At 62.3% G+C, this 24,291-nt stretch overlaps 3 protein-coding genes across 6 annotated transcripts; 2 read left to right on the top strand and 1 right to left on the bottom strand.

Moving 5' to 3' along the window:
* The first annotated feature begins 1,025 nt into the window (after positions 1 to 1,025).
* DNPEP (aspartyl aminopeptidase) lies at positions 1,026 to 6,315 on the top strand. The gene is made up of 15 exons (XM_017825271.1): positions 1,026 to 1,160; positions 1,287 to 1,374; positions 1,452 to 1,540; positions 1,623 to 1,736; positions 2,053 to 2,178; positions 2,317 to 2,447; positions 2,817 to 2,901; positions 3,328 to 3,435; positions 3,670 to 3,747; positions 4,076 to 4,159; positions 4,427 to 4,587; positions 4,741 to 4,780; positions 5,177 to 5,278; positions 5,633 to 5,800; positions 6,203 to 6,315. Exons 1-15 carry the CDS (start codon positions 1,026 to 1,028, stop codon positions 6,251 to 6,253), a joined length of 1,560 nt encoding a protein of 519 aa, XP_017680760.1. The 3' UTR covers positions 6,254 to 6,315.
* A 761-nt stretch (positions 6,316 to 7,076) lies between these two features.
* Positions 7,077 to 18,736, top strand: PTPRN (protein tyrosine phosphatase, receptor type N). 3 transcript variants are annotated; one of them, XM_017825332.1, is made up of 23 exons: positions 7,077 to 7,195; positions 8,863 to 8,913; positions 9,068 to 9,181; positions 9,438 to 9,543; positions 9,676 to 9,874; positions 10,029 to 10,353; positions 10,562 to 10,678; positions 10,806 to 10,885; positions 10,961 to 11,247; positions 11,688 to 11,774; positions 11,926 to 12,005; positions 12,239 to 12,303; positions 14,645 to 14,857; positions 14,986 to 15,195; positions 15,284 to 15,431; positions 15,597 to 15,670; positions 15,969 to 16,046; positions 16,180 to 16,299; positions 16,407 to 16,573; positions 17,632 to 17,685; positions 17,802 to 17,866; positions 17,972 to 18,045; positions 18,137 to 18,736. In XM_017825332.1, exons 1-23 carry the CDS (start codon positions 7,099 to 7,101, stop codon positions 18,206 to 18,208), a joined length of 2,883 nt encoding a protein of 960 aa, XP_017680821.1. In that variant the 5' UTR covers positions 7,077 to 7,098; the 3' UTR covers positions 18,209 to 18,736. The 3 variants fall into 3 exon arrangements, with proteins under 3 accessions (XP_017680821.1, XP_017680822.1, XP_017680823.1); XM_017825333.1 differs by having other exon boundaries at positions 10,806 to 10,840; XM_017825334.1 differs by having other exon boundaries at positions 10,194 to 10,353.
* DNAJB2 (DnaJ heat shock protein family (Hsp40) member B2) lies at positions 18,675 to 24,291 on the bottom strand. 2 transcript variants are annotated; one of them, XM_017825335.1, is made up of 10 exons: positions 24,237 to 24,291; positions 23,270 to 23,358; positions 22,098 to 22,207; positions 21,633 to 21,686; positions 21,362 to 21,478; positions 21,099 to 21,188; positions 20,867 to 20,972; positions 20,665 to 20,735; positions 20,235 to 20,456; positions 18,675 to 18,847 (listed from the first exon to the last, which is right to left on the bottom strand). In XM_017825335.1, exons 2-10 carry the CDS (start codon positions 23,332 to 23,334, stop codon positions 18,807 to 18,809), a joined length of 876 nt encoding a protein of 291 aa, XP_017680824.1. In that variant the 5' UTR covers positions 23,335 to 23,358; positions 24,237 to 24,291; the 3' UTR covers positions 18,675 to 18,806. The 2 variants fall into 2 exon arrangements, with proteins under 2 accessions (XP_017680824.1, XP_017680825.1); XM_017825336.1 differs by lacking the exon at positions 18,675 to 18,847 and adding an exon at positions 19,123 to 19,292 and having other exon boundaries at positions 24,237 to 24,289.

Raw genomic sequence — 24,291 nt, forward strand, 5'->3', positions numbered from 1 at the left:
TCCAGTCCCCAGGACACAGACAGCATTCTAACAGGGTGTCCATGCTAGTGACTCAGGAGATGGGAATTCAACTGGCACCCAACACCTGGGCCCTATGCAGCTCTCACAGGCTGCCACGTCCCTCTCTCAAGGCTGCACACCCATTGTCTGGAAGACAAAGGATCCTGCTGGGAAACGATACACACGGACTGATGGAAACCCAAAACCCCACTGCTGCACCCAGCCCATGCAGAGGACCCAGCCAAGAGTAAGAGGCACCCCAATCCATGTGAGTCCAAGGGCTCCTATCCCCTGAGAGTGTCCTAGCTGGGGTGCTGCCCTGCCACTGTGCCAACTCTCAGAACCCTGTGCATCACTGTCACTTGGAGACATTGGTCCTCAACATGGCACCAGGGGCTTGTGCCTTGTTTCCTGTGAGGGTTGAGCAGTACCAAGGCAGGGGAGAAGCAATGATGGGGGGCGACATCTTGCTTTACACCAGCGACCTACCCTAGAGATACTCAGCCTTTGGGAAGTGAGTGTGTTCCCCTGTGCACCTGTACCCCACTGTGCATGGGCCAAGCCCTGTTTTGGGGCAGCCCCTATTCACCCAGTGGCTGCAATTGGGGCACACCCCAGGGCAGGATGGGTGATCATCCCTGGAGAGCCCGTGTCAGCGCCTTCTGGCTGTGTCCCACTTCCACTCACCCATAAACCAGCTCTGTCCTGGGTTTGGCAGGCACCGTGTTTGCCTGGCCTGGACCAGGGTGCAGGGTGAGTGGTGCATGGTGTGGATTGCAGGGTGCAAATTTTCAGGGGGCAGGGTGTGGGTTGTGGGATGTGGGGTGCAGGATGCAGGGTGAGGGGTGTGGGGTTAGGGTGTGCGGTGCAGGGTGCATAATGTAGATTGCACGACGTGGGGTGCAGGGTGAGGGTGCGACGTGCAAGGCATGGGGTGCATAGGGTGCAAGGTGCAGGGTGTGGGTTGCAGGGTTGCAGGTCGTGGAGTGCGGATTGTAGGGTGTGGATTGCAAGGTGTGGATTGCATGGTGCGGGGCGTACGGTGTGGATTGCGGGGTGTGGATTGCGGGGTGCAGGGTTCGGGGTTCCGGGTGCGCGTTCCTCCGCGCCGGCAGGGGGCGCTGTGCGGCGCGGGGAGCGGGGCGGTGGCGGCCATGCAGGTACCGGGCGGGCGGCGGGCGCGGGGCGGGAGGGGCACACCCGGGCTGGGGGTCCCCGGTCCCGCGGGGATCCCCGGCCCGGGGCGGGGTGTTGCCGGTGCTGTGCGGTGACGGCGGTGCCCACAGGCGGCGGCGCAGGGCTCGAAGGCGGCGGCACAGGCGGCGGCGCAGGAGCTGGTGAAGTTCGTGAACCGCAGCCCCTCGCCGTACCACGGTGAGGAGCCGCCCGAGCCCCCGCCCTGCCCTCTTCCCCTCCCCGCAGGCGGCCCTGACGGCTCTTCCCTCCCGCAGTGGTGGCCGAGTGCCGCAGCCGGCTGCTGCAGGCCGGTTTCCAGGAGCTGAAGGAGACGGAGCACTGGGACGTGCGGCCGGCGCAGAAGGTGAGCCCGGCGGGGACGAGGCGGCGGGGGCTGGATGGGGACGAGGGACCCTCACCCCTCACCTCTGGCCCTCTGCCCCCAGTATTTCATCACTAGAAACTACTCCACCCTCATCGCCTTCGCCGTCGGCGGCCAGTTCCAGCCCGGGAATGGGTTCAGCCTTCTGGGGGCCCACACCGACAGCCCCTGCCTCAGGGTAAGGCCGCCCAGCCAAGTGCTGGGACCTTCTCTGGGGCCCTCCAGTTTCATACCACAAGCAAAAACAACCCTTACTTCCCCTGTACCAAGGAGCACCATTGTTGGCTCCTTACACATCCCAGATCTTCCTCCCAGAGCAGCCCATGCTGACCCCCTGCATTGCTTTGCCTGCTGCTGTGTCCTCTGTGTCCCCTGTCCTGCAAAGCCCCTCGCAGCACCCTGTGCTGGCACCGTCAGTGATGAGGCTCTGGGCCTGCTGTGCCCAGTCCCCAGCATTTCGCAGTGCCATTAGTGACACCTCTGCTGTCACTCAGGTGAAGCGTCGCTCTAAGCGGGGGCAGGTGGGCATAGTCCAAGTTGGTGTGGAGACCTATGGAGGTGGCATCTGGAACACCTGGTTTGACCGTGACCTCACCGTGGCTGGGAGGGTGATCATAAAGGTGAGTCTGATTTGGGGCAGGCACAGTGGGATAGCTGTGTGCCCCCAGCTCTGGGTCCTTGACTCCCACACAGAGTGGGACCTGCTGCAACCTCTCAGCCTTACAGGCCTGGCCCCAGCAGCCCTCCTTGTGTTTCAGGACCCGGCCACAGGGCGCCTGGAGCAGCGCCTGGTACGCGTGGAGCGGCCCATCCTCCGCATTCCTCACCTGGCCATCCATCTGCAGCGCAGCATCAATGAGAACTTTGGGCCCAACACCGAGCATCACCTGTAAGGCCTGGTTCGGCCCCAACCCCTGGCCAGCCCTTGGGAGGGATGGGACACAGCTGGAGCAGTTGCCCACCCTCAGCTCGCCCTTTGCCAGCTTGCCCACTGCTGATTGCAGTGAGGAGGTCTGCAGTGGCTTTTCTTAGCCCCACAGAGTCCTTTCAGGAGATGCTTCCAAGCTTTGGACTTGGGAAGGACACTGGGGTGTCCTGAGGTGGCACAATAGATCTGTGCTTCAGGGGCTACCATGTTCAGCATGGTAGTTGCTCCCTGGAGGAGCAAGGCAGACACTCGGGAGGGATTTGTTGTGTGTGGCCCAAGCAGGTGAGGTGAGCAGAGCCCTGGGGGCTAACATCATTGTCTCCCACACAGGGTTCCCATTCTGGCCACTGCTGTGCAGGAGGAGCTGGAAAAGGAGGTGCTTATGGAGTCCACACCTTGCTGTGCTGTGGCCCAGGTGAGTTGGGTGCCAAGGATCAGTGGGGACTCTTGCTAGGACCTCACACTTGTCACCTTTGATCTCCATTCCTCGGGGACCTCCCACCAGGTTCCTCTTCCCCTTCTCCCCATGGACTGGTGGTAAGCTTCCACTCGGCCTCACAGCTGCGTACGTGGCACATCTGCTCAGCCATCTCTGTCTTCTCCCCCTGCTCTGCAGCCACTGTGCAGAAGTGGGTGCACTTCCCCAAGGAGGCAGGGCAGGGGCCTTGCACAGGGGGCAGAGACCTGTCCTGGGTGAGGTGGGGGCATGAGCACAGGACATGTTAGCAGGAGAGAGGACATACCAACATGAGTGGGGTGTGGGACAGCTCTGCAGGGTGAAACAGGGATCTTCCCCTGCCATCCACAGCCTGCCCTGCCCACAGCTCTGCTTTCTTCCCAGGCAGAGCGCCACAGCCCTGTCCTGCTTTCCCTGATCTGCCCCCAGCTGGGGGTGAAACCGGAGCAGATTGTAGAGCTGGAACTATGCCTGGCAGATACACAGCCAGCGGTGAGTATGGGCAGGAGCCTCCTTCTGCCGGCACACAGCCTGCGGGCTGGCACTACACAGGTGTTTCCTGGCACACGTCCTCGGCCTGGGGCGTGCCAGGGCTGGAAGCTGAGTGGAACAAGAGGAGGCAGCTCCTTAGGGGCATAGATGAGGGGACTGGAATGGGGACCCATTGCAGATACTTTTTGGTGTGCCAGAGGCTGTGCCCTACTCCTCCTGGCTCTCTAATTGCAGACACTGGGTGGTGCCTTCGATGAGTTCATCTTCTCCCCACGTCTGGACAACTTGCACAGCTGCTACTGCGCCCTGCAGGTGAGAGTGAAAAGAGCCTGGAGGCTGCAGCGTGGTCCCAAGGCACGCTGGCTCAGCTTTGAGCTGGCCCAAGGCTTTGCAAGGAGGTGTGTTCCCATGAGATGGCTCTGGCTTATAGGAGGATCTGGTTTTGGGAGCTGCCCACTTTGCTGAGTGTATGAGGTTCCCAGCAGCTCCCAGAGGTGTCTCCTGCTGTCACCGGGCCATGTGTGTGCCCACAGCTCCCTTCCTCCATGCTTTGGGCTCTCCTGGGAAAGTTCTTGATGGCTTGGTCCTGAGACTCCCAGGATGGCACTCAGGCTGATGTCCATTCCCCCCAATCCTGCAGGCCTTGATTGACTCGTGCGCAGCGCCCTCCTCACTCTCCCAGGAGCCCAATGTGCGTCTCATCGCACTCTATGACAATGAGGAGGTGAGCAAGGGCACAGTCTGGGATGGCTGGCACTGGGAGGGGCTCCATGTTCTTTGCTCTCCCCCAGCCATGCCTGGCAGGAGAGAGACATCCCATGCCCCAGTGGAGGAAGCTGGGATTTGCCTACACCTGCATGGAGTGTGGCCTGGTCAGGGGGTGGAAAGCACTCGTGTGATAGGAAGCAACTCTGCTGGCTTTGGGGAGTCACCTGTCACTCAGCTGGCCCCTGGAGTGTTGGGGGGTTGTGCTGATGGTGGTTCTTGGCAGGTAGGGTCGGAGAGTGCACAGGGCGCGGAGTCCTTGCTAACGGAGCTGGTGCTGCGTCGGATCTCGGCATCGCCACACAACCTGACAGCCTTTGAGGAGGCTGTGGCCAAGTCCTACATGATCAGCGCTGATATGGCCCACGCTGTGCACCCCAACTATGTGTGAGTAGCCTGAGCAGTGCCACAGGTCAGGACAGCTTCCCCTGCCACCTGAGGGGACATGTCCCCATCATTCCCCAGGGAGTACAGACCATGCAGTCTTTGTTGTGGCAGGGAGGGAGGGCTGTACATGAAACTCCTGCTTCTCTTTTGCAGGGACAAGCATGAGGAAAATCATCGTCCAGCCTTCCACAAGGTGAGGGCAGCCCTCTGCTTTGGGTTGGGACAGACACTTTGGGTCTGTCCTGCAGTGCTGTGGATTGTCCAGCTGCTCCCTGGAGCACAGTTTTGGGATGCAACTCAGCAGCTTTCAAATGGGGAACATTTCTCCTGCAACAGGATTTGCCTGTGCCACACATCTGATGTTGATCACTTGGGATCTCAGTCTTGTCCCTGGAGCCCTTCCCCGCTCTGAGCTGGGCTGCCCCTGTTGCAGGGCTGTCTCCATCCCCATAGGCTCACCCAGGGAGGAGAGAATGGTCTGGTGTGATGTGTGATGGGGTGGGACAGCATTGCCTGGGCATGAGTGTTTCCAGAGCCACTGACTATCCCTGGGTCCCATCATGGACCTGCGGCACCTTTGCTTGTGCAGGGCCCTGTCATCAAAGTGAACAGCAACCAGCGCTACGCCTCCACAGCTGTCACCGAAGCCATAATCCGAGACATCGCCGCCCGCGTGGGTGTCCCTCTGCAGGTGAGCGTGGCTGAGTGAGCCGTCCTGGAACATTGCGAGTTTGGGCTGCAGCCCTGCCCCTCAGTTCAGGAGAGGAGGCCTGTGCCAGAGCCCCACTCCTGTTACCATATTTGTCCCCACTGTGGTCTGTGCTGCCTGCTGCTCTGGGGTTCCAGCTCCACTGCTGCCTCAGGGAGCAAGCTGGGGAACAGGAAGGGAATCTGGCCTCAGTGTGTCCCATCTCTGGAGGATTTTGCACCCTGGCTTGGATCAGTGCTGCTTCCTTGTCCCAGGTTGTCTCCCTTCAGGGCTGAGGGCCCATGCGGGAGGCCGTGGGGCAGCATGGGGAGCTGCTGAGGCCTTGTCCCCCTGCAGGAGTTCATGGTGCGCAACGACACGCCCTGCGGCACCACCATTGGCCCCATCCTGGCCTCCCGCCTGGGGCTGCGCGTGCTGGACATCGGCTGCCCGCAGCTGGCCATGCATTCCATCCGGGAGATGTGCTGCACCTCAGGGGTGCTCCAGAGCATTACCCTCTTCAAGGTAAGCCCTATGGACCCCATACTGTGCTGAATCCCCCTCCCTGCTCCTCTGCATTTCTTGCATCCCCATGTCCCTATCCAACCCCTGCCTTGGGACTGAGCTTTCCCACTCTCGAACCCTCTGAAGCAGCACAGGTACCGGCTGCTTCCAGAGGTGCCCCCTTGCATACCAGCCTCCCCCAGTGACTGCCATCCCTAAATAGTTACTATGGCAACCAGTGCTAGCCTTGAGTCAGCGATGGGTTACTATGGCGACGTGGTCCTGCTCTCTGCGAGTAGCATGCCTGCTACAACGCTGCCTGTGTAACCCAACAGGGAGCCGCTGCCTACCCCCGCTGCCTGTCCCCCCACCCCACCCCAAGTTGCCCTGCCCAGCCCACTCTGACAGCCTCTCTCCTTCCAGGGCTTCTTCGAACTCCTGCCGACAGTCAGCAGCAGCCTGGTGGTCGACTGAGCGCAGTGGGGAGGGAGCAGCAGTGGGTTCAGTGCTGGGGCCATTAAAGCATCTCTAGCTCACTGGCGAGTGGTCCATGACTGTGGCTGGGGTTGGGGGTAACATGTAGCTACCGCTGGGGACTCCCATGGCTCCTAATCCATGCTCTCCTCCCCTGGGGCTGGGAGCGGAACCTATTCACCCACTCCCAGCGCTGGCGATCTCAGCTGAGGGGCAGAACACGGCTTTGCCTGCACCCAGGGAGAACTGGCTGGATGATGTCCCCTCTCTCTGCGGCGCTGGGGCCGCCCCTTTCCGCAGGGCTGAGCCTGCCGTGTGTGCAGCTGCTCTCCGGGGCTGGGCCGGGGGTCCCTGCGCGGGGGCCGCGCGCTCCCCTCGGCCGGTGCCGGGGCGCTGCCGCCGGGCGGGGCACGAGGGTGCGGCTCCGCGCTCGCCGCCCATTGGCCCCTTCTCAGGGGCGTGTCCCGCCCAGGAGCCAGTGGGATCGCAGAACTGGGCAGGGGCGGGCGCTGATTGGCGGAGGCTCTCCTGGCGCGGTGACACACCCCCGGGGGCGTGGCTCACCCCCAAGGAGGCCGCGATTGGCGCACCGCTGGGCCGCCTCTTCCCCAGGCGCGACGTGATTGGCCGCGCTCGACAGCGAGGGGCGTGAGCGCGGCGCCGGGGGCAGCAGCGCGGGTTTCTGATTGGCTGCGGCCCCGGGGGGCGCGGCGCGGCGGCAGCGCACCCGGCGCCATTGGCCGGGCGGTGGCGGTGGGCGGGGCGCGCGGCTCGGCGGGGCGCGGGTTGGCGGCGGCGGCGGGGGCGCGGCCGCGGGTGCGCCATGGTGCGACCGTGAGCGGAGCATGGGGCGGCGGCTCCTCCGGGCGCTCCTCTGCCTCCTCCTCCTGGCCGGCCGCGGGCAGCTGCGGGACGGCGCCTCCGCCGCCACCGCCGCGCACGGTGAGACCGCGATCCCGCGCGGGGCGGCTTTGCGGGGGCCAGGGGGCGCCTTCCGGGGAGCGGCGGGGCAGGGGGCTCCGCGGCTGGTGCGGTCGTCGCAGCCGTAGGTGCTGTCGCGGCGCGCGGCGGTGGGCCCGACCGACCCCCGGCGGAGAACAGGGGACGGTGGCCCGGGACCAGCACCGCGGGTGCGTCACTGGCGCCGGGGGCGCCTCTCTCCCGGGGCTGCCGCGCCAGTGGGGGTGCTGGTCCCGGGGCCCCCCGTCGGCTGAGAGTTTCCGCCCCGTCGGGGCCGGCGAGACAGAACGGGAGCAAAACGGTGCTTGCTCATGCCCGAGGCAAAGCCAGTGCCTGGGGCTGCCGCGAGAATGGGCAGCCCGGGGCAGCGGCCCTGAGCGCGGCTCCCTCCGGGACCCCGCCGCCCCTTGGCCACCTTCTTCTAGTGAGTGCGGCCCAGGCCGGGCCGGCGCACCCGCTCTTCTCCAGCTCGGCCCGTGTGGCCTCTGCCTGCGACTCTCGGGGACCCGAGTGTCGCTGCCGGTAGCAGGGCTGGAGCCCCTCGCACGCCACGGCACGGCCCCAGCCACCGCTGACTCACTACCGGGCGCCCGGGGCTGCTGCACCCCTTGTCCTCCAGCGGCCCAGGAGCGCCGGGATGGGTCTGGCCAGCCCGCGGGGGCCCCGCTGTCCCCGGGAGCAGGCGGGGATGGTGCCGGGGCTGCTGTAGCCGAGCCCCGTCCTGGTCGGGGGAGCCCCCCTGGGCCGGGGCCACCGCCCCTCCCGGCGGAGCGGGGCGTCCCGGCGACAGAGCGATACGTCGCTTCAGCACCGCGGACAGCGCCGGCCCGGCCCCGCCACCCCGGCCCGGCCTCCGCTCCCGCCGCCCCCGGGGTCTCCCCTGGCAGAGGGGTCCTGTGCTCCGCACCCGCGTGGCTCTCGCCCCGGCGGACGCTGGCCCGCGGGTGCCCGGGTTTCAGAGACCCCCATCCCCATTTGCCCCCTTCCCCCGCGGCGGGCTCGGCGGGCCCCTCCCTCCCCTCCCCCCGGTTGTTTTCTCGTTCCTTCCTTGCCATCCGGGGCTGAGTCATCGCCTGCTGCCGTCTCGCTGCTGACGGTCTTGGACCGAGACGGGGGGGGAGAGCAAGAGGGAAGCGGCCCCCTGCCCAAGTGCTGCCCCCCGAAGGGGATGGAGAGGCACACACCCCACCCCCCCACCCACTACCGCTGCTGCATCCATGCTTTGGGGTCCCTCTTGCAGGGCGAGTGGGTCCCTGGTGTGACTGAGTTGCATCTCTGCCTCGTAGTACCACATGTAGGAGGGCAACAGATGTGGTTTTACAGGTCTCTGCCCCCTCAGTCTTCCCTGCCTAACTGCCAGCACCCCAAAAATCTCCAGGCCTTCTCCACTCCCTCAAGCCAAGGGCATTCTATGTACACATCTGCCTTCTTGGCTTTGAGGGGCAGAAAAGGCTGGCACTGAGGCTCTGTCCTTAGCTACAAAGCTGTGCCCCCTCCCACCATCACCACATTGCATCCCTGTGCCACTTTCCTGGAGAGTGGGGGTCCCCAAGCAGCTGGTGACAAGCAAACCCAATTGAAGCCCCCTTGGATGCTATGCTGACTGGCCTGCCTGCCTGTCTTTCTGTCTGTCTGTCTGTCCGTCGCAGGCTGCCTGTTTGACCGGAGGTTGTGCTCCCCTCAGGAGGTGTGTGTGCAGGGTAAGTGTCTATCAGGGGTGCAGGGATCCCCTCCCCCTTCCCAAGGAAGGGATGCAATGCAGGGGAATATGGTAGAAGAAAGGTAGGGCTGTGCCTGAAGACCCTCACCCCAGCGTGTTTGTTGTCTGGCCATGCTGCCTCCCCTCTCTTGCAGATGGGCTGTTTGGACAGTGCCAGGTGGGCTCCGTGCAGGACAGACCCTACTTCCAGATCACCTCTCCTGTGCTCCAGCGCCTGCAGGATGTCTTACGGCATCTCATGGCACAAGGTGAAGGGGGGAGCGTGGGGGGAGTCTCTGAGGCCATGCAGGGCAAGGGTGTCAGGCAGCATTGCCTGGTGGCACTAGGGCTGTCCAAGGTCCTGCTGGCCCGGGGGCCAGAGTGCGCTAAGGAGGGTGATTCTGGGAGGAGTGGGACCAAACCCAGGCCATAAGACCCAGGGTCAGGACATCAGGACAGCCTCCCGTGCACTCACACCATGGTTCTCAGGCTGCCCCCACATCTCACAGCCCTCTCCCATGGCAGGGCTCTCGTGGCAGGACAGCATCACGCAGTATGTGATCTCACAGGAGATGGAGCGCATCCCCCGCCTCCGACTGCCGCCCTCGCTGGAGCCAGTGGCCAGGGACAGGTAGGGCAATGCCAGCTGCCAGCCTGTGAGGAGAGCCCAGCAGAGCAGTGAGGGCTTTGCTCCCCTAATGGGTTTAGGGGAGGGAATTCTCCCTTACCCAGGTGAGTCACCCCAGCGCTGTTTGCCTTCAAGGTTCCTGCCCCTCCGTGTTGAGCCCCGGCGAGCCCCGCTTCCCCTAGACCGTGGCCTGCCAGCAGCTCAGCATCTGGGGCAGCCCCCACCACTATTACCTTCCCCACTGGTGCAAAGGTACCTGGAGCACCTCCTGCTGCCCTCCCCATCCCAGCTGGGCTATGAGGAGGCTCTACTCAACCCCTACTCCTACCACAAGGTAAGCTGGGGGTTGAGCCCTCTTCTCTCAAGCAGAAAGGTAGAGATTTGCAGGGGGCCTCTGCACTCTCAGCACCCTCCTGCTGGGGTACCCCCTGCTTCCACCATGGGGTGACAGGAGCCCTGTGGGTTTTGACCATGTGTTTTGGTTGCAGTTTGGCTACCAGGATGGTGCTCACCAGCATCCCAGCGGCTCAACCAGGCAGAGCTCTGAGACCTCCTCGCTACTGGGCCGGGTCCCTGCCCAGGCCCTTTTTGGGGCTGGCCCTGTGCCCTCCTATGGTGCACAGCCAGGAATGGATGGGGGGCATCTCTTCCAGGACTTGGGCATGCTTTCCCTGCCCAGAGAGAAAGCCAGCCGCCCAGACCCTGCCAGCACCAGGCTCCAGCACAGCTTGCGATTCCCCAGTGACTACAGAAACACGGAGGAGAGGGAGCAGACAGCACCCTTGGCTGCCCAGCCACCCTCTACACAGACAGGTACCTTGTTCTCCAGCCAGGCACTAACCCTTGTCTCTACCCTGTACTTACATCCATGTTCCTCATGTCTCACGCTCTCCCTCCTCTTTGGCTTTATGCCCAGGGGCAGCATATTCCCCCAACCCCACTTGCCTCATTTGCTACATCCTTAGCCCCTGGTCTCCATGCAGATGCAAAGCATCCAACCTTATGCTGCATCCTCTTGCAGATGCTGCCCTGAAGAGACTGGCCTCCCTCCTGGCCAGCTATGGCCTCGGGCTGCCAGAGCTGAGCCCCCAGCAACTGAGCAGCCTCTCCAGCCTCCTCCAACTGCTCCAGAGCTCTGGTGAGCTGGGTGAAGGGATGGGGTAGGCAGGTACTGGCCATGGTGGTTGCCAGCATGCCCTGTTTCAGAGTAGGGCATGTTGCCTTTTTGGGGTGGATGCTGCAAGATTTATCTCTCTCCTTTCCAGGTGTTGTTGGCCCTGAAGTGCCCACAGTCAAACGGGTGGGTTTGCAGCAGGGTGGTGCTGGAGGAGATGCCACACCAGAGGTGGGATGGGGTGGAGGAGGCAGTCCCCCAGGGCTCTCCTCAGAGGTCCCAGTTTCTCCCTTTCCCTCCCTTCAGGTGACGGAGGGGGACATGCAGCACGGAGATGAGCCAGTGCCCCCTTCCTCCACAATGCCGCCCCCTAAAATCCCAGCCAGCAGCTCCCCAGGGGATGGGCCAAAGGGCAGAGTGGCATCCTCGTCAGCTCCCCAGGCCGAGCCACAGGGGGCACATGGTGGAGATGCAGTCAGCCCCAGGCAGCAGATTCTGGTGGAGAAGAAGAGCTACACGGAGACAAAGGATGGTGGGGCACAGCGGTACATGCATCCACCAGACGAGTATGGCTACATCATCACAGACCAGAAGTGAGAGCAGGGGGTCAGGCTGAGGGGGTCTGTGTGTGTGGAGGGTCTGTGTCTCCCCACCAACAGCTGTCACAGCTCCACATGTTTGGCCAAGCCTGTTTGGGATGGGGTTGGTCAGCTTCTCCCTGTCCCCTCTCTATCCACACCCTTGTCCCACCCCAAAGCCTTCCTTTCTCAGCCCACACCAAGGCTAGAGCTTGCTGTTGCAGGATGGGAGGCTGGGAGTGTGGGTGCAAGGATGAGGGGGTCAGCTCACTCCCACCACCACACATCCCCATGCTCTTACCTCCTGCCCATCCTGACACCCCTGCAGCTAGCACTGCTCTCACTGCATGCTTGGAACTCCCTGAGCGTGCCCATCCCTGTGCCCTGACTGTGGGGAGCGTGGACTGTCCCCTTGCCCTCGCTGCCTGCTCCTCACCCTGACCCTGTCCCCTCAGGCCCCTGGGGCTGGCTGCTGGTGTGCGGCTGCTGGAGCTCCTTGCCAAGCACCTCCACCTCTCCACCACCAGCTTCATCAACATCAGGTGAGAGGAGCAGGGCCATGGGTGCTGCTGTCTCAGCCTTGGCTGTGCTCAGCCCTCTCGAGCAGGAGTCCAGGAGGGACTGGTCTGTGGTGGGGATAGGAAGGGGGTCTGCACTTCCCAGTCTCACACTGTGTCCCCCTTCTCCCTGCAGCGTTGTGGGTCCTGCACTTACCTTCCGCATCCGACAGAACCCTCAGAACTTCTCCCTGACAGATGTGGCCAGCCAGACTGGTGAGTTGAGCACCTAGTCCTGTTCCTCTCTTCCCCCTGCACTGTGGGGTGCCCCTTCCCAGGGACTGGAAAGAGGGGAACTCCCACCATACATCCCAATGTCTTTGGCTGAATGGGGGAGCTGATATGAGGTAAAGAGCTGCCGGGGCTATCCCTTGGCTCTATCTTTGTTGCGTGTGGGTCTCTTGTGTGGAAAGCAAGCATCCCTCTGACCATCTCCTCTCCATCCACAGAGCAAGTGAAGACAGAGCTGGAGCATGAGCTGGGCCTGAAGATTGTGCAAACAGGAGTGGGAGAGGTAGGAGGGAGCAAGCATGCCTGTCCCTTGGGGCTAGGGTGGCCAGGGACAGGGCAGTGGGAGTGCTGCCACTGAGTATGAGCAGGAAGCTTGCTGTTGCCCACCCCTGGGGCACAGGGGTCTTCATGACTGAGACATCCCTGTGGGTCTGTGGGGCAGTTTAGGAACAGAGGGCTCTGGGCAGTGTTTGGGATGCTGTGTTGGGGGCAGACTCAGGTTATCTGGGATGGCCCAGAGCAGAACTGCTCCAGTCCCATCCATCCATCATTCCCCCTGATGCCCAGCAGCACGATGTTGCTCTGTTGCTTGTACTCCCAGGGCTCTCGGCTCTTTGCAAAACAAAATCTCCATAAGGTTTCAAGATGATTTGCGAGGGACTCCCAGGGGCTTTTCTACCCCTCCAAGACTGGGGGGCTGTGGACTGTACCCCACAGGGCTCATCCTCACCCTTGCCTCCCTTCAGCCTGCACACCCCATCTTAGCTGCAGCCTGGGCATTCGAGCACTGGGCTGTTTCCAAAGCACCCCAGAGATCACAGCTAGGCAGGCAAAATGCCATCATGTCCCCAGAGAATGGCAAAGCAGCTGACGACAAGGATGGAACAGGAACCATCTGTTTGGAGAGGGATACCCCCTCCCCTTGCTCCTCTAGGGATCCACAGGAAGAGTCTCCTGGGAGGGGAGCAGGGGTTGGAGATGAGGACGAAACCTGGCTCCTGTGTTTGCAGCCTGAGGAGGGGAAGTGGTGTAGCACATTCCCAGCCTGGGATCCCCATTTCCCACCCTCTTGCCCTGTGACCATATCTGTGGGCAAGAAGGAAGGAAGGGGGAACTTTGGAGGAGGAGGCCATGGAGAAGGGGTGGCCTGGCCACCTGTCTCCATCAGTAATGTGTGGAGTGTCGCTATGGCAATGCCTTTTGATGTGGCAAGTGGCAGGAACTGGGAGAGATGTCAGCGATGACAGAGATGGAGCTCAGAGGAGGCTGTGGCAGCTTTGCAAGCCCTCTTCTGCATCAACCTCTCCAGTCCTCACCAGCTTGTGCTTTTCCTTCATTCCCTACTGGCTCTGAATTTGATGGGACTGGTGCATGATTTGGGGAAGGAGCGATGTAGAGAGTCAGGGAGACAGCAGGGCCTGGGCAGGCCTTGGGAGGGAAGTGCCTTCTGTCCCCCCTGGCTCTGCTGATACCTCCAGGGGCTGCAGAGCTGTTCCTGCTCTGGTGCCTAGGAGAGCTGGGAGGTGCTGGCCCGGGTGGGTGCCCTGACTGCAGGACTGGCTGGACCCTGACGGGGGGCTGATGCAGCTGGGGGGCAAGTGGCAGCAGGAACACCTAGGCTGGGGACATCCCCAGGCGATGATGATGATGACGTAGATGATGATGGTGCAGTGTTCCCTCGGTAACCTCATCAGGCTCATAGCCAATGGGAGGCTGTGGCAATGAGGTAATGCTGGGCTCTGGCACCTCATTGGGCACAGCGTATTTGAAGTGCTGATGCCTCAGCATCCCTGTGCTGCCCCACCAACATCCTGATCACAAGACGCTCTGGGGCAAGGACCTGGGCATTGGCAGGAAGGTCTTGTCCAGCAAGGGCTGAGCAGCATCCTGTTCCAGCATGGCTTAGGGTGTCTTCCCCAGCCACACGAAAGGAGCCCTAGAGACACTACCTGCAAGGTGGCAGGGGCTGCTCTGTGTCCTAGCTGAGGAGGGCAATGGGCAGGACCTGTCCCCCAGCCACTACAGCTGGGATGGCACCAGCCCTCTGGCAGTGCTGGCACATCTGGCCACCCTGACTTCCCCCAATGTTCTGTTGTGGAGCAGTGACTGCAGAGGAGAGCAAGCCTCATTTGGGGAAGTCCCCTGAGAGCAGCACATCCAGCGCTGCAGTGGCCCATCCTTCACCATTAACCCCTTGGGCTGAATTCATCCCTTTTTGACCTCCAGCTGGGCAGAAAGAGTGCATTGAACCAAAGTTCTGTGGGGCTACTGCCTGGTCTGAAAGGGAACAGCTCAGGCCAGGGCTGCCTTGGGCAGCAGCCGTGGGTGCTGGGAGCATGGACGCAGGAAGTCGCTGCTGCCTGGGCTTGGCCAGGCTCCTGCAGCCCCAGGGACACCACTGTGAGCAGTGCCCCATGTGACATGCAGGTGGGTGCACCCTGCCTCACCCCAATGACACCATCTTTGTCCCAGCTCAGGGTGCTGAGAGAATCAGCACCCTCAGGTAGAGGAAGAAAGAGCCCTTGTCCTGTTTGAACCCCCAGCAACCCCAAATGTAGAGCAGAATTAGGGTCTCAGCCTGATGCAGATGTCCCCCACTAACCCTTGCTTGGCTCTGCCCCCAGCGAAACGAGGCTGCTGCCTATTCGCGCCCATCCCACTTCAGGGATGGCTTCCACTCAGTGCTGCTGACCTTCATAGCGCTGGCCTGCGTGGCGGGCATTGCCATCGCAGTTTCTGCAGCCTTCTGCCTCCGGCGCCATGCCAAGCAGCGGGAGAAGGAGCGCCTGGCTGCCCTGGGGCCAGAGGGTGCTGCTGACACCACCTTCGAGTACCAGGTAGGACCCTGTGGGATGCGGGATCCTGCAGGATGTGTCACTGCTGTGTCAGCATTGCTTGGGGTGCATGGGGCTGTCCTATGGCAGCACTGTGGCCAAGGGACAGGGCTATTGCTGGTGTTCCCCAGGAGCTGTGCCGCCAGCACATGGCTGCCAAGTCTCTCTTTGGCCGCACTGAGGCAGCGGCAGCACCAGCAGAGACCTCGAGGGTCAGCAGCATCTCGTCCCAGTTCAGCGACGCCCCACAGCCCAGCCCCAGCTCTCACAGCAGCACACCCTCCTGGTGCGAGGAGCCTGTCCAGTCCAACATGGACATCTCTACTGGACACATGATCCTGGTGAGCCAGCCTGGCAGGGTGGCAGCACCCCTGCCCAGCACCCTTCCTCCCCACTGCTGCTGGGCTGACCCCTGCCCCTCTACCCCAGGCCTATATGGAGGACCACCTGCGCAACCGGGACCGGCTGGCCAAGGAGTGGCAGGCACTCTGCGCCTACCAAGCTGAGCCCAGCATCTGCTCCATCGCCCAGAGCGAAGCCAACCTGAAGAAGAACCGCAACCCTGACTATGTGCCATGTGAGCATCCCAGCCACCCTGCCCCAGGGACCAGCTCCTGCCAAAGCCATGGCTGGAGCAGGGTGTGGGGCATGGGGACGCTTTGGGACCACAGCTGGTTGCGGTATTGGTTTGCCCCCAGCTACCCTAGACACTCACAACTTTTCCTGGCCTGTGTTTCCCCAGATGATCACGTGAGGATCAAACTGAAAGCCGAGAGCAACCCCTCCCGCAGTGACTTCATCAACGCCAGTCCAATTGTGAGTGATCACCAGGGGCTCCTGCCCTGCCACCCTACTCTGTGATGTGCCCAGCTCGGGCAAGGCTCTCACTCTGGGATAGAGATAGACTGAGGTCACATTCCTGAAGGCTATGGATGTGAGCCTTGTGCCTGCCCCATTGCTCAGACATAGTTCAATCTCATTTTCCTCCTGGCTGTGGCACCTGAATCTCCCTCTCCAGCCCTCCCATCACCCCTGGAGTATCCCCCCACTCCTCTCAGTGTCACCAACCCCTGGCCAAAGAGCATGCAGTCTGACACCCCCTATTCTGCTCCAGATCGAGCATGACCCGCGGATGCCAGCGTACATTGCCACACAGGGGCCACTGTCCCACACTATTGCTGACTTCTGGCAGGTGAGTGTCACCTGCCTGTGCCAGCCCATTGGGGCCCCTTTGTGTGCTGCCCACAAGATGGGTCACAGTGGGCTGACTGCCCTCCTATCTGTCCTGTTGCCTGGCGGTGACAACCCCCTTGCCTTGCCTGCAGATGGTGTGGGAACATGGGTGCACTGTCATTGTCATGCTGAGCCCTCTGGCTGAGGACAGTGTCAAGCAGTGTGACCGCTACTGGCCAGATGAAGGCTCCTCTCTCTACCACATCTACGAGGCAAGTGTGGCGAGTAGCCTTGGGCAAGGAGCATTCTCCAGCCCCCGCCCCCCTGAGCGCAGCGCCCTTGCCGGCACTGGCGCCCACGAGCTGCCTCTCTTGGGCAGGTGAACCTGGTGTCAGAGCACATCTGGTGCGAGGATTTCCTGGTGCGCAGCTTCTACCTGAAGAACGTGCAGTCGCAGGAGACCCGCACCCTGACGCAATTCCACTTCCTCAGCTGGCCAGCTGAGGGCATCCCCACCACCACCCGGCCCCTCCTCGACTTCCGCAGGTGAGTGCCCACCCGGCACCGTGCCAGCCCACGGGGAGCCAGCAGTGGTCCCAGATGCAGGTGACTGATGGGCAAGGAAATTGCTGCCAATGTGATGAGGGTTAGGGCCGTAGCATGGACTGGGTGCAGGGACACCGTGCATGGGAGAGAGCAGAAGATCCAGGTTCTGGCCAGCTTGGGATGAGGCTCAACAGAGCTTGGTGGGCAAGAAACCTCCAGCTGAGGTTGCCAGGGCTCTCCAGCCTTCATGGGGATGGTGGGAAAGTGCTCTTCCCTAGAGCTAGCATGGGAGACAGTGCTGCCTGGTACGCTCCCCACCCGTGGGTGCACAAGAAGCCCCTAGACCCAGCCTTAAACAGCTGTGACCCATTGCTCCCAATGCATTGCAACCAGTGGTGAGTCCCCAGGTAGCCCAGGGCAAGGACTTCAAAGCTGGGACTGCTCCCAGGAGGTCAGCGCCTGCTCAGGTCTTTAGGTCCCTGGGTGGCAGTGGGCTCTTGCCAGGGGCAGGCTGCTTACTGTCCCTAGGCTGTGTGGGGCCAGGGACCCAGCTTAGGGCAGCAGGGTTTCTCTGAGCACGTTACCCTCCTCTCAGTCCCGCTCACGCTCTTTCTCTCTGTCTGTCTCTCTCTCGCAGCTGCCGGCGTCATTTTTGTGATTTGCAGCTAGTAATCTGGCTCCAGTTGCATAGTCACAAAAGTGATCGTTGGCAGCCGTGCCTGCTGCATGGAGCACACTGGGAGCCAAGCCGGCACCTGGCCCCAAGCTTCGTGCTCCACCGGACCAGAGTTACTCCCTTGGGGGTTCTGCCACTGCTCCCCTCTCCGGGCTGGGCACCCAAGAAACTGAGCTCCTCTCCCTGTCCCGGCCACTTTCCACACATGGTCCCCATCCCATGTCCAGCACCACTGTGGAGGCAGGAGGAGCTATGAGCTGGACCCCCAGGGCCATATCATGGTGTGCTGCTGCCCTGTCCTGCTCAGCACAGCAAGGGACACCTAGCACAGCCTTGTCGCTGGCACAGCAGGGCACTAACCTGTTCCCTCTTATCCTTGCAGGAAGGTGAATAAGTGCTACCGGGGTCGCTCCTGCCCTATTATTGTGCACTGCAGGTACTGCAGGGGATGGAGGGGCATAGGGGCTGGAGGGTGGCTGCAAAGCTGGGACTTGCTGCCCAGGACCAGTTCCTGGAGCCAGTCCCCCTGGGCCAAGCATCTGTGTCTTGCAGTGACGGTGCAGGCAGGACCGGGACGTATATCCTTGTCGACATGGTCCTGAACCGAATGGCCAAAGGTACGTGCCGGGAAGCACCATTTCTGCTCTGTCTGGGGGCTACGGGGCCATGAGCTTGGCCTGTGTCTCCCCTGTTCTAGCACCCCCTCTCCCCCTCTTCCCCAGGGGTGAAGGAAATAGACATAGCTGCTACACTGGAGCACATCCGAGACCAGCGGCCTGGCATGGTGCAGACCAAGGTACTCCCCAGACTGGTGATCTCCTCCCTCCATAAGCCCCCCTGGGGCCGGGCTGGCAGGGACCCTCATGCCCCCTGCTGTGCTCCCACAGGACCAATTTGAGTTTGCGCTGACAGCCGTGGCCGAAGAAGTGAATGCCATCCTGAAGGCACTCCCGCAGTGATGGCGAGGAGTTCTCCTCTCATCTGTCTCCGTGCCCCCGCTTCATGCTCTCCTCATTCTGCCTTTGGGGCTGCTCTCCCTGTAAAATGCTGTCTGTGCTTCTGGCTCTGTTCCCCCTGCCCCCAGGCCCCCCTTTCCCTCTCCCCAAGAACACCAACCTCAGGCCCTCTGTGTGCAGGAACCCCATTGCACCTGCTGTCACCAGAAGGGACAGGGCTTGTGTCCCCTATGCCTGCAGAGGAGGGGAGCAGGTGGTGCTGCTGGGAACTGGTGGGAGGGGCCCCCCAGCTGGTCTCCTGCACCCCAACCTGTCAGTCCTGTGTTAGCTCTCTCCCTGTACCCAAGTGAGGGGCAGAAGTGGGCAGGGGTCCCCTACAGCTGAGGGGAGCACAGGGTGCAGGGGGACCTGGCCCAGCCCCAGGTCCCCTTTGTGTGCTCCCTGCCTTGTCACTTGAGCAGAAGAGAAATTTCTAGAGAAATATAATTTTGTATCTTGATGTGAATAAAGTTCTCGTGTCACGTTCGTGCAGCTGCAGCCAGGCCTGGCCTCTGATTGTGTGTACTGGAGGAGCACAGGGAGATGTCATGTCTGTCCATCTCTATCCCTGCATTCCACAACTCCTGGACAAGAACAGCTCACCTGCAGGCAAAGATGGGAGGAACCCCAGCTCAGAGAGACCCCGCAGGCAGAAGCTACTGCAAACAGGTTTATTGACAGCTGTCAGTAGAAGGGGGTTAGAGGGGGGGGCTACAGCAAGGAGGGGGGCAGAGCCCAGTCCTGCTGGCTGAGCCCAGCCATGCTGCCCCTCACTGCCTCCTCCCAGCACCCCCCAGCAGCCTAATCTACAGCAACCCCCATCACCACCCTCCCCACCACTTTGTGGTGCCCAGGGCATCTCCCCTCAGCTCCAGGTATTGCTCAGCCATAAGCCCTGTTGTGCCCCCCAAACTGCGTCCCACGGAGCCAGAGGGTGCTGGGGGAAGGGGGTGGCAGGGGATGGCCGTGCAGGGAAAAAGCGGAGTCCTGGCTGGGAGAGCCTCCATGGGCGTGTGCAGTCCCCGGGCGCAGCAGCCTCAGAACACACCTGGGGAGACAAGCGGAGGGGGGGACACAACAGCATCTGTGAAATCCTCCTCGGCCCAGGGCTGGGTAGGGGCAGGGATGGAGAAAGGTCCCAGGAAGAGGAAGAAGAAAGCCAAGGCAGAACCACAGACAACAGAGAGGTTGGAAACACTTGTGAGCATCACGGAGAGTCACTGCTGCTGTGGGAAGCAAGGATGAACAAAGCCCTGGAGGGTGTGCAAGGCACAGGGAAGGGGGTGACCAGGCTGGGTTTGCAAAGAGACAGGAGGAGGGGATACAGGCAGGAGTGACAGCATCCAGAGGGGAGAGACAAACACGAGGCACCAAGCAGAGGCCGTGTGCGCACCCCTTCTTGCAAGGAGGAGGAGCCCAACCCAGTACTGCCCCCAGCCGGGGCAGGAGCAGGCAGCAGGCAGGGAGGCACCGGCTGGAGATCCTGCCCATCTGCAGGCAGGCAGGGAGAGAGCAGCAGGCAGAGCCAGGGCATGCCTGCCTGCGGCCACACCATGCTTCCAGGAGCCAGGGCAGGGAGTGCCCCTCTTCCTGGGACCCCACCAACAGAGCCCCTCTTTAAGCCACTATCTCCAAGTCTGGAAGCCCCCAGCCTAGGGATGCCACCAGCTGCCCACTCACATGAACAAAGATGCAGGGCAGGAGAGACTCCCTCCCTTGCTGGAGTAACCTGGAGCCGAGTTCCAGGCAGTGAGACTCCACCCCCCTTTTCTTCTCCCTACCCCATGGAGAGGGGCACAACCCCAACACCATGATCAGAGCAGGGGGCAGTGCCACAGCTTCACTTTGGGGGCAACTTCATGCCCTGCTGTAGCAGGGCTGCTGGCCCCCAGTGGCTCCTGCTCTGGCCTCCCCCGGGGGCCACGGGCTCTGCGGCTGGAGGATGGGGTGCTGTGGCTGCCCCCCGGTGCCGGCAGGGAGCTGTGCCCACCTGCTTGGTGGTGCCCTGCAGCTTCCATCTCAGAGAGGCTGTAGGCCATGGCCAGCTGCAAGTCCTCATCCTCATCCTCGCTGTCCGTGTAGAGGCAGACGGGTGAGGAGCTCGAGGGCTGGTGTGGGGCCGGTGGTGGGGGCGAGGAGGGCCGTGGCCTGGGGAAGGCTTGCTGCTCCCGCCGGCTCAGCTCCAGCCCCAGTGCCATGTCATCAGGAACGCCTGTGGGGACAGAGCTGGTATGGAGCCCCAGCAATTCCTACCCACCCCACTAATCCTTCACAGCAGAGCTCCAAACCAGGGCTGACCAGGGCTCAGTCCAAAACCAAGCCTGCATGTAGCACCTCCCAGATACCCCAAAGGAGGAGAGGGGTCCCCAAAGGAATAGGGTGCAGACCCCAACAAGTCAGTCTGCAGTGCTGCTTCTCACCATCGATGTGGATTGACTTTAGCTCCCCATCCTCCTCCACTTCCACCCGCTCCCGCCCGTTTTCAATAATCCTGCAGACAAGACAGACGGATGGACAGTCAAGGGCCACGCAGCCAGAGCACTGCAGCAGGAAGCTGCAGGGTCTGGGGCCCACCAAAAGAGACAGGTCTATGAGGGCAAGGTGGGCCAGCACCGCCCTCACCTCTTGGTGGTGATGCGCTTGCCATTAACGAAGGTGGTGGAGGTGGAGACAGAGCGGAAGCCCAGCCCTGCGTCCGCGCCAGAGCTGAAGGATGATGCGAAGAAATCTGGAGAAGGGAGCGACAAGGTTGGTGCCAGGGTGGGGGTCACAAGGAAAGTAGGGGATAGATCTTGGAGACGGGGACATGATGCTCCAGGACTCCTCTGCTGGGAGGAATGGCAGCATCTCCTACCTGAGGATCCTGGGAAGGCAGAAAAGAAGTGGCCTCCCCCATGGTGCCGGGGGCCAGGTCCTCGCAGCTCAGAGAAGGGAAGCACATCATCTGAAAGGCAAGACCCCCTCAAAAGCATTACCCTTGCAGCGTGGTAACCCAGGACCAGGGCACCAATGTGGTGACCCCCTGCTGGGGCCAGCCTGAGCTCTGTCCCCAGGCCCAGTGGCTGCCCCAGGGCTAGAGAGATGCCCCAGAGCCAGCCCTCCTCGCCCTGCACATACCAAAGAATTCAGCAAAGGGGTCTCGCCCACCGAAGAACTCCCGGAAGACATCGTGAGCGCTGCGGAAGGTGAAGGTGAATTCGGGCGCCCCAGCATTGGCCCTGGAGCCCCCTGCTCCTGTAAGAGGGAAGAGGCTCAGAGTTAAGTGGAGCTGTGGGTGAGAACTCCCCTGAAGGATGGGGAGCCCTGGTGGCACCAACCCACACCAGGTCCTCAGACTTGGATGTATCCAGAGCTGCACTAACCTCCATGGCCCTGCTCACACACTCACCTGCTCCCATGAGTCCATCCTTGCCATAGCGGTCGTAGACATCACGCTTCTGCTCTGGAAGAAGAAAGGGGGCTGCGGGGAAGCCATCTGCCAGGCATTGGCAAGAGCACTGACACTTCTCCCAACTAAGGGAAGTGCAAAACAGCAGGGAGCAAGAGGAAGCGCGTTGCACAAGCCCCTGCCACACCAGCATTGTACACAAACCCAAGAAAGAGCAAGGGCACACAAGCCTCAGCTCTGTGGGGGAGATGCCATCGTGGAGGCCAGCATCCCTCCCAAGAGCTCTTTCGGGGGATGTATGGGGAAGTAACCAAGCCCCACAAGCTGTGTGGTCCCCTTCAGGGACCCACTGCCTCCTGGGAACATCCAGGAATGCAACCTGGGTGAGCTCAGCAGCAGGACACCTATGGGCAAGCAGCCCCAAGGGCAGGGATGCACACACGAGACATCACCGTGGCCTCTTACTGTCCGACAGCACTTCGTAGGCCTCGGCAATCTCCTTGAATCTCTGTTCAGCGTATTCCTTGTTGTCTGGGTTTTTATCTGGGTGCCATTTCAGCGCAGCCTTCCTGTACCTGCACAGAGGGACAGTGATGGGCATGCAGCACCCCTCAGGCTCCTGGGACAGCAACCCTCATCTGAGCCAACACCCCCCACCCCGTGGGCAGGGGCACCCCAACCCATGTCACCCAGTGCCCTACAGCCTCAGGCACCAAACAGGACCTTCCTGGACTGGTTCTGCCTCCTGAGGAGAATATAAATTTTATATATCTCTATATATATTATTTATGTTTAGACATACACACACCAATACACACAGAGTAAAAGAACAAACAAAACAGAAATGACCCCAGAATTGCGGTGTGAGCACAGCGGTGCAGCCTGTGCCCACCTCAGCTGCTCTTGGCGATGGCTCTGGACAATGCTCACAGGTTTGTTCTGGAGCCTTCCCAAGCTCCACCATGAGCATGAATGGACCAGGGGTTGCGGGGGGCCTCCTGGGGCCAGGAAAGCACCAGCAACCTTTTCCTCTCCCCTGCAGGTAACTAGGGTTATCCCAGGCTGCCCAGCTTCTTCCACCCACTCTTAGGAAGCCCCACAGCAGGCACTTCTGTCCCCCGATGGCAAGCTGACAATCTGCTGGCATTCCCCTCAGGTGATGCCTCACCCCAGTGAGAATAGGAGGATTTCAGCAGGGTGCCAAGGCAGGAGTTGCAGAGGCTCCCCAGCAATGCCTGGGGCACAACACCGACCTGCCCACAGGGCCCATGTCTCTATAAGGGGACAGGCTGCTCCTCACCCTGTGAGCTCCAGTCCCCTGATCCTGACAGCCAGCAGAGTCACTATGCCCTATCCCTCTGCCACCCCACACCCTCCAGCAGAGAGAGAGGGGAGCCTCGCCTCCAGCCCCAGCCCAGGGCTGACAGCAGGGACAAAGGGACCAAAACCCACCAAGAGATGTCTTTTGCAGCCCCACTCTGGTCTCCGTACAAAGGAAACAAAGGCTGAATCTTCACCTCTAGACCTGGGCCCTGTGCCCACCTGCCCCTCAAGGAGCCCCTGCCTAGCTGGCGCCAAGTGAGGGGTGGCTTGTGGGCCTCTGCCCGGCGGGCCTGGACACCCCACCATGCACTTACGCCTTCTTGATGTCCTCGGCGGTGGCGTTGCGGCTCACCCCTAGGGCTTCGTAGTAGTCCACCATGACGTGAGCTGTCCCACGGGGTCACTGCGGGGGGCGGAAGGCAAAGTCAGGGGTCCACAAGCACAGCTTGGCAGTGCTACGTGTGGGACAGCAAGGGCAGACTGTCTGCCCTCTCCAGCACCCCAGCCACCTCACAGCCATCCCAAGAGCAGCTCAGTGCAACCCCATGTCCAGCTGCCCAGCACCCTGCCTGCACCTCGGCCACCTGAGAGCACCCACAGCCCCAGCCGGGGGCCCCCTTGCTGCTGCCGCACCGCCGTCCCACCGGCGTCACCCCAACTCGCCCAGGCAAGGGGTCAGGGTTTCCCACTGCCAGCGCCCCTCCCCGCCCGCTTCCCTCGGGAGGTTCAGTCCCGGGGCAGTGTGGGGGGGCAGCGGAGGGCGCAGCCCGCTAAGGTGCTTAGCCGCTGGAGCGGATTAAGGGCTCAGGGGGGACCCTCCCCATCCCCGGGCACACCGGGACACTTCCAACGGCCGACCCGCTCCAGGTGGGGGACGGGAGCAGGATGCGGCCGCTCCAGCCCCCCTCCTCGACCCCGCGGTACCGTCCCGCCCCCGGTACTCGCTCCGGCCCGTGCGCCCCAGCTGCCGGGAGGGCGGCGCTGGCCCCGGTCCCGGCCCCAGCACGGCGGCGCTGGGACCGCCCCCCGGCCCGGCCGTAAACACGGCGCTCCCGGGGCCACCAGCTGCTGCTGGAAGTTTCCGCACCCCACCCCGCCGCCACCGGCGGGCGGCCCTGGGCTGCGGCCAGCGGATCTGGGGCACCGGGAGGGGCGGGGGCGGCAGCGCGGGAGGAACCGCACTGGCCCTGCTCCCCCCCGTGCGCCGCGTTCCGCCGGTGCCCCCGCTGCCCCCTTGCGCCCCGCTCCCCCCGTCACGGCACGTCCCGCCCCGGTGCCCACCTGAGCGCCGCAGCCGAGCCCTCCCCGCCCGCCCCGGGCCGCCCGCGGCCGGCGT

The sequence above is a fragment of the Lepidothrix coronata genome, unplaced genomic scaffold, assembly GCF_001604755.1.
Source record: "Lepidothrix coronata isolate B3197 unplaced genomic scaffold, Lepidothrix_coronata-1.0 Scaffold118, whole genome shotgun sequence".
NCBI lineage: Eukaryota > Metazoa > Chordata > Aves > Passeriformes > Pipridae > Lepidothrix > Lepidothrix coronata.

Bases quoted from the DNA above. Each gene is read 5' to 3' on its own strand.
- DNPEP (XM_017825271.1), top strand. From the start codon at position 1,026: ATGGTGCGGGGCGTACGGTGTGGATTGCGGGGTGTGGATTGCGGGGTG. The intron at 4,781-5,176 runs GTGAGGGCAGCC...TTGCTTGTGCAG, and splicing joins ATCGTCCAGCCTTCCACAAG to GGCCCTGTCATCAAAGTGAA. The intron at 5,279-5,632 runs GTGAGCGTGGCT...GTCCCCCTGCAG, and splicing joins GCGTGGGTGTCCCTCTGCAG to GAGTTCATGGTGCGCAACGA.
- PTPRN (XM_017825332.1), top strand. From the start codon at position 7,099: ATGGGGCGGCGGCTCCTCCGGGCGCTCCTCTGCCTCCTCCTCCTGGCC. The intron at 17,686-17,801 runs GTACTGCAGGGG...TGTGTCTTGCAG, and splicing joins CCTATTATTGTGCACTGCAG to TGACGGTGCAGGCAGGACCG. The intron at 17,867-17,971 runs GTACGTGCCGGG...CCTCTTCCCCAG, and splicing joins CCTGAACCGAATGGCCAAAG to GGGTGAAGGAAATAGACATA.
- DNAJB2 (XM_017825335.1), bottom strand. From the start codon at position 23,334: ATGGTGGACTACTACGAAGCCCTAGGGGTGAGCCGCAACGCCACCGCC. The intron at 21,479-21,632 runs GTGAGTGTGTGA...TCCCTCTTACAG, and splicing joins GGATGGACTCATGGGAGCAG to GAGCAGGGGGCTCCAGGGCC. The intron at 21,189-21,361 runs GTATGTGCAGGG...CTTGCCTTTCAG, and splicing joins CCCCTTTGCTGAATTCTTTG to ATGATGTGCTTCCCTTCTCT.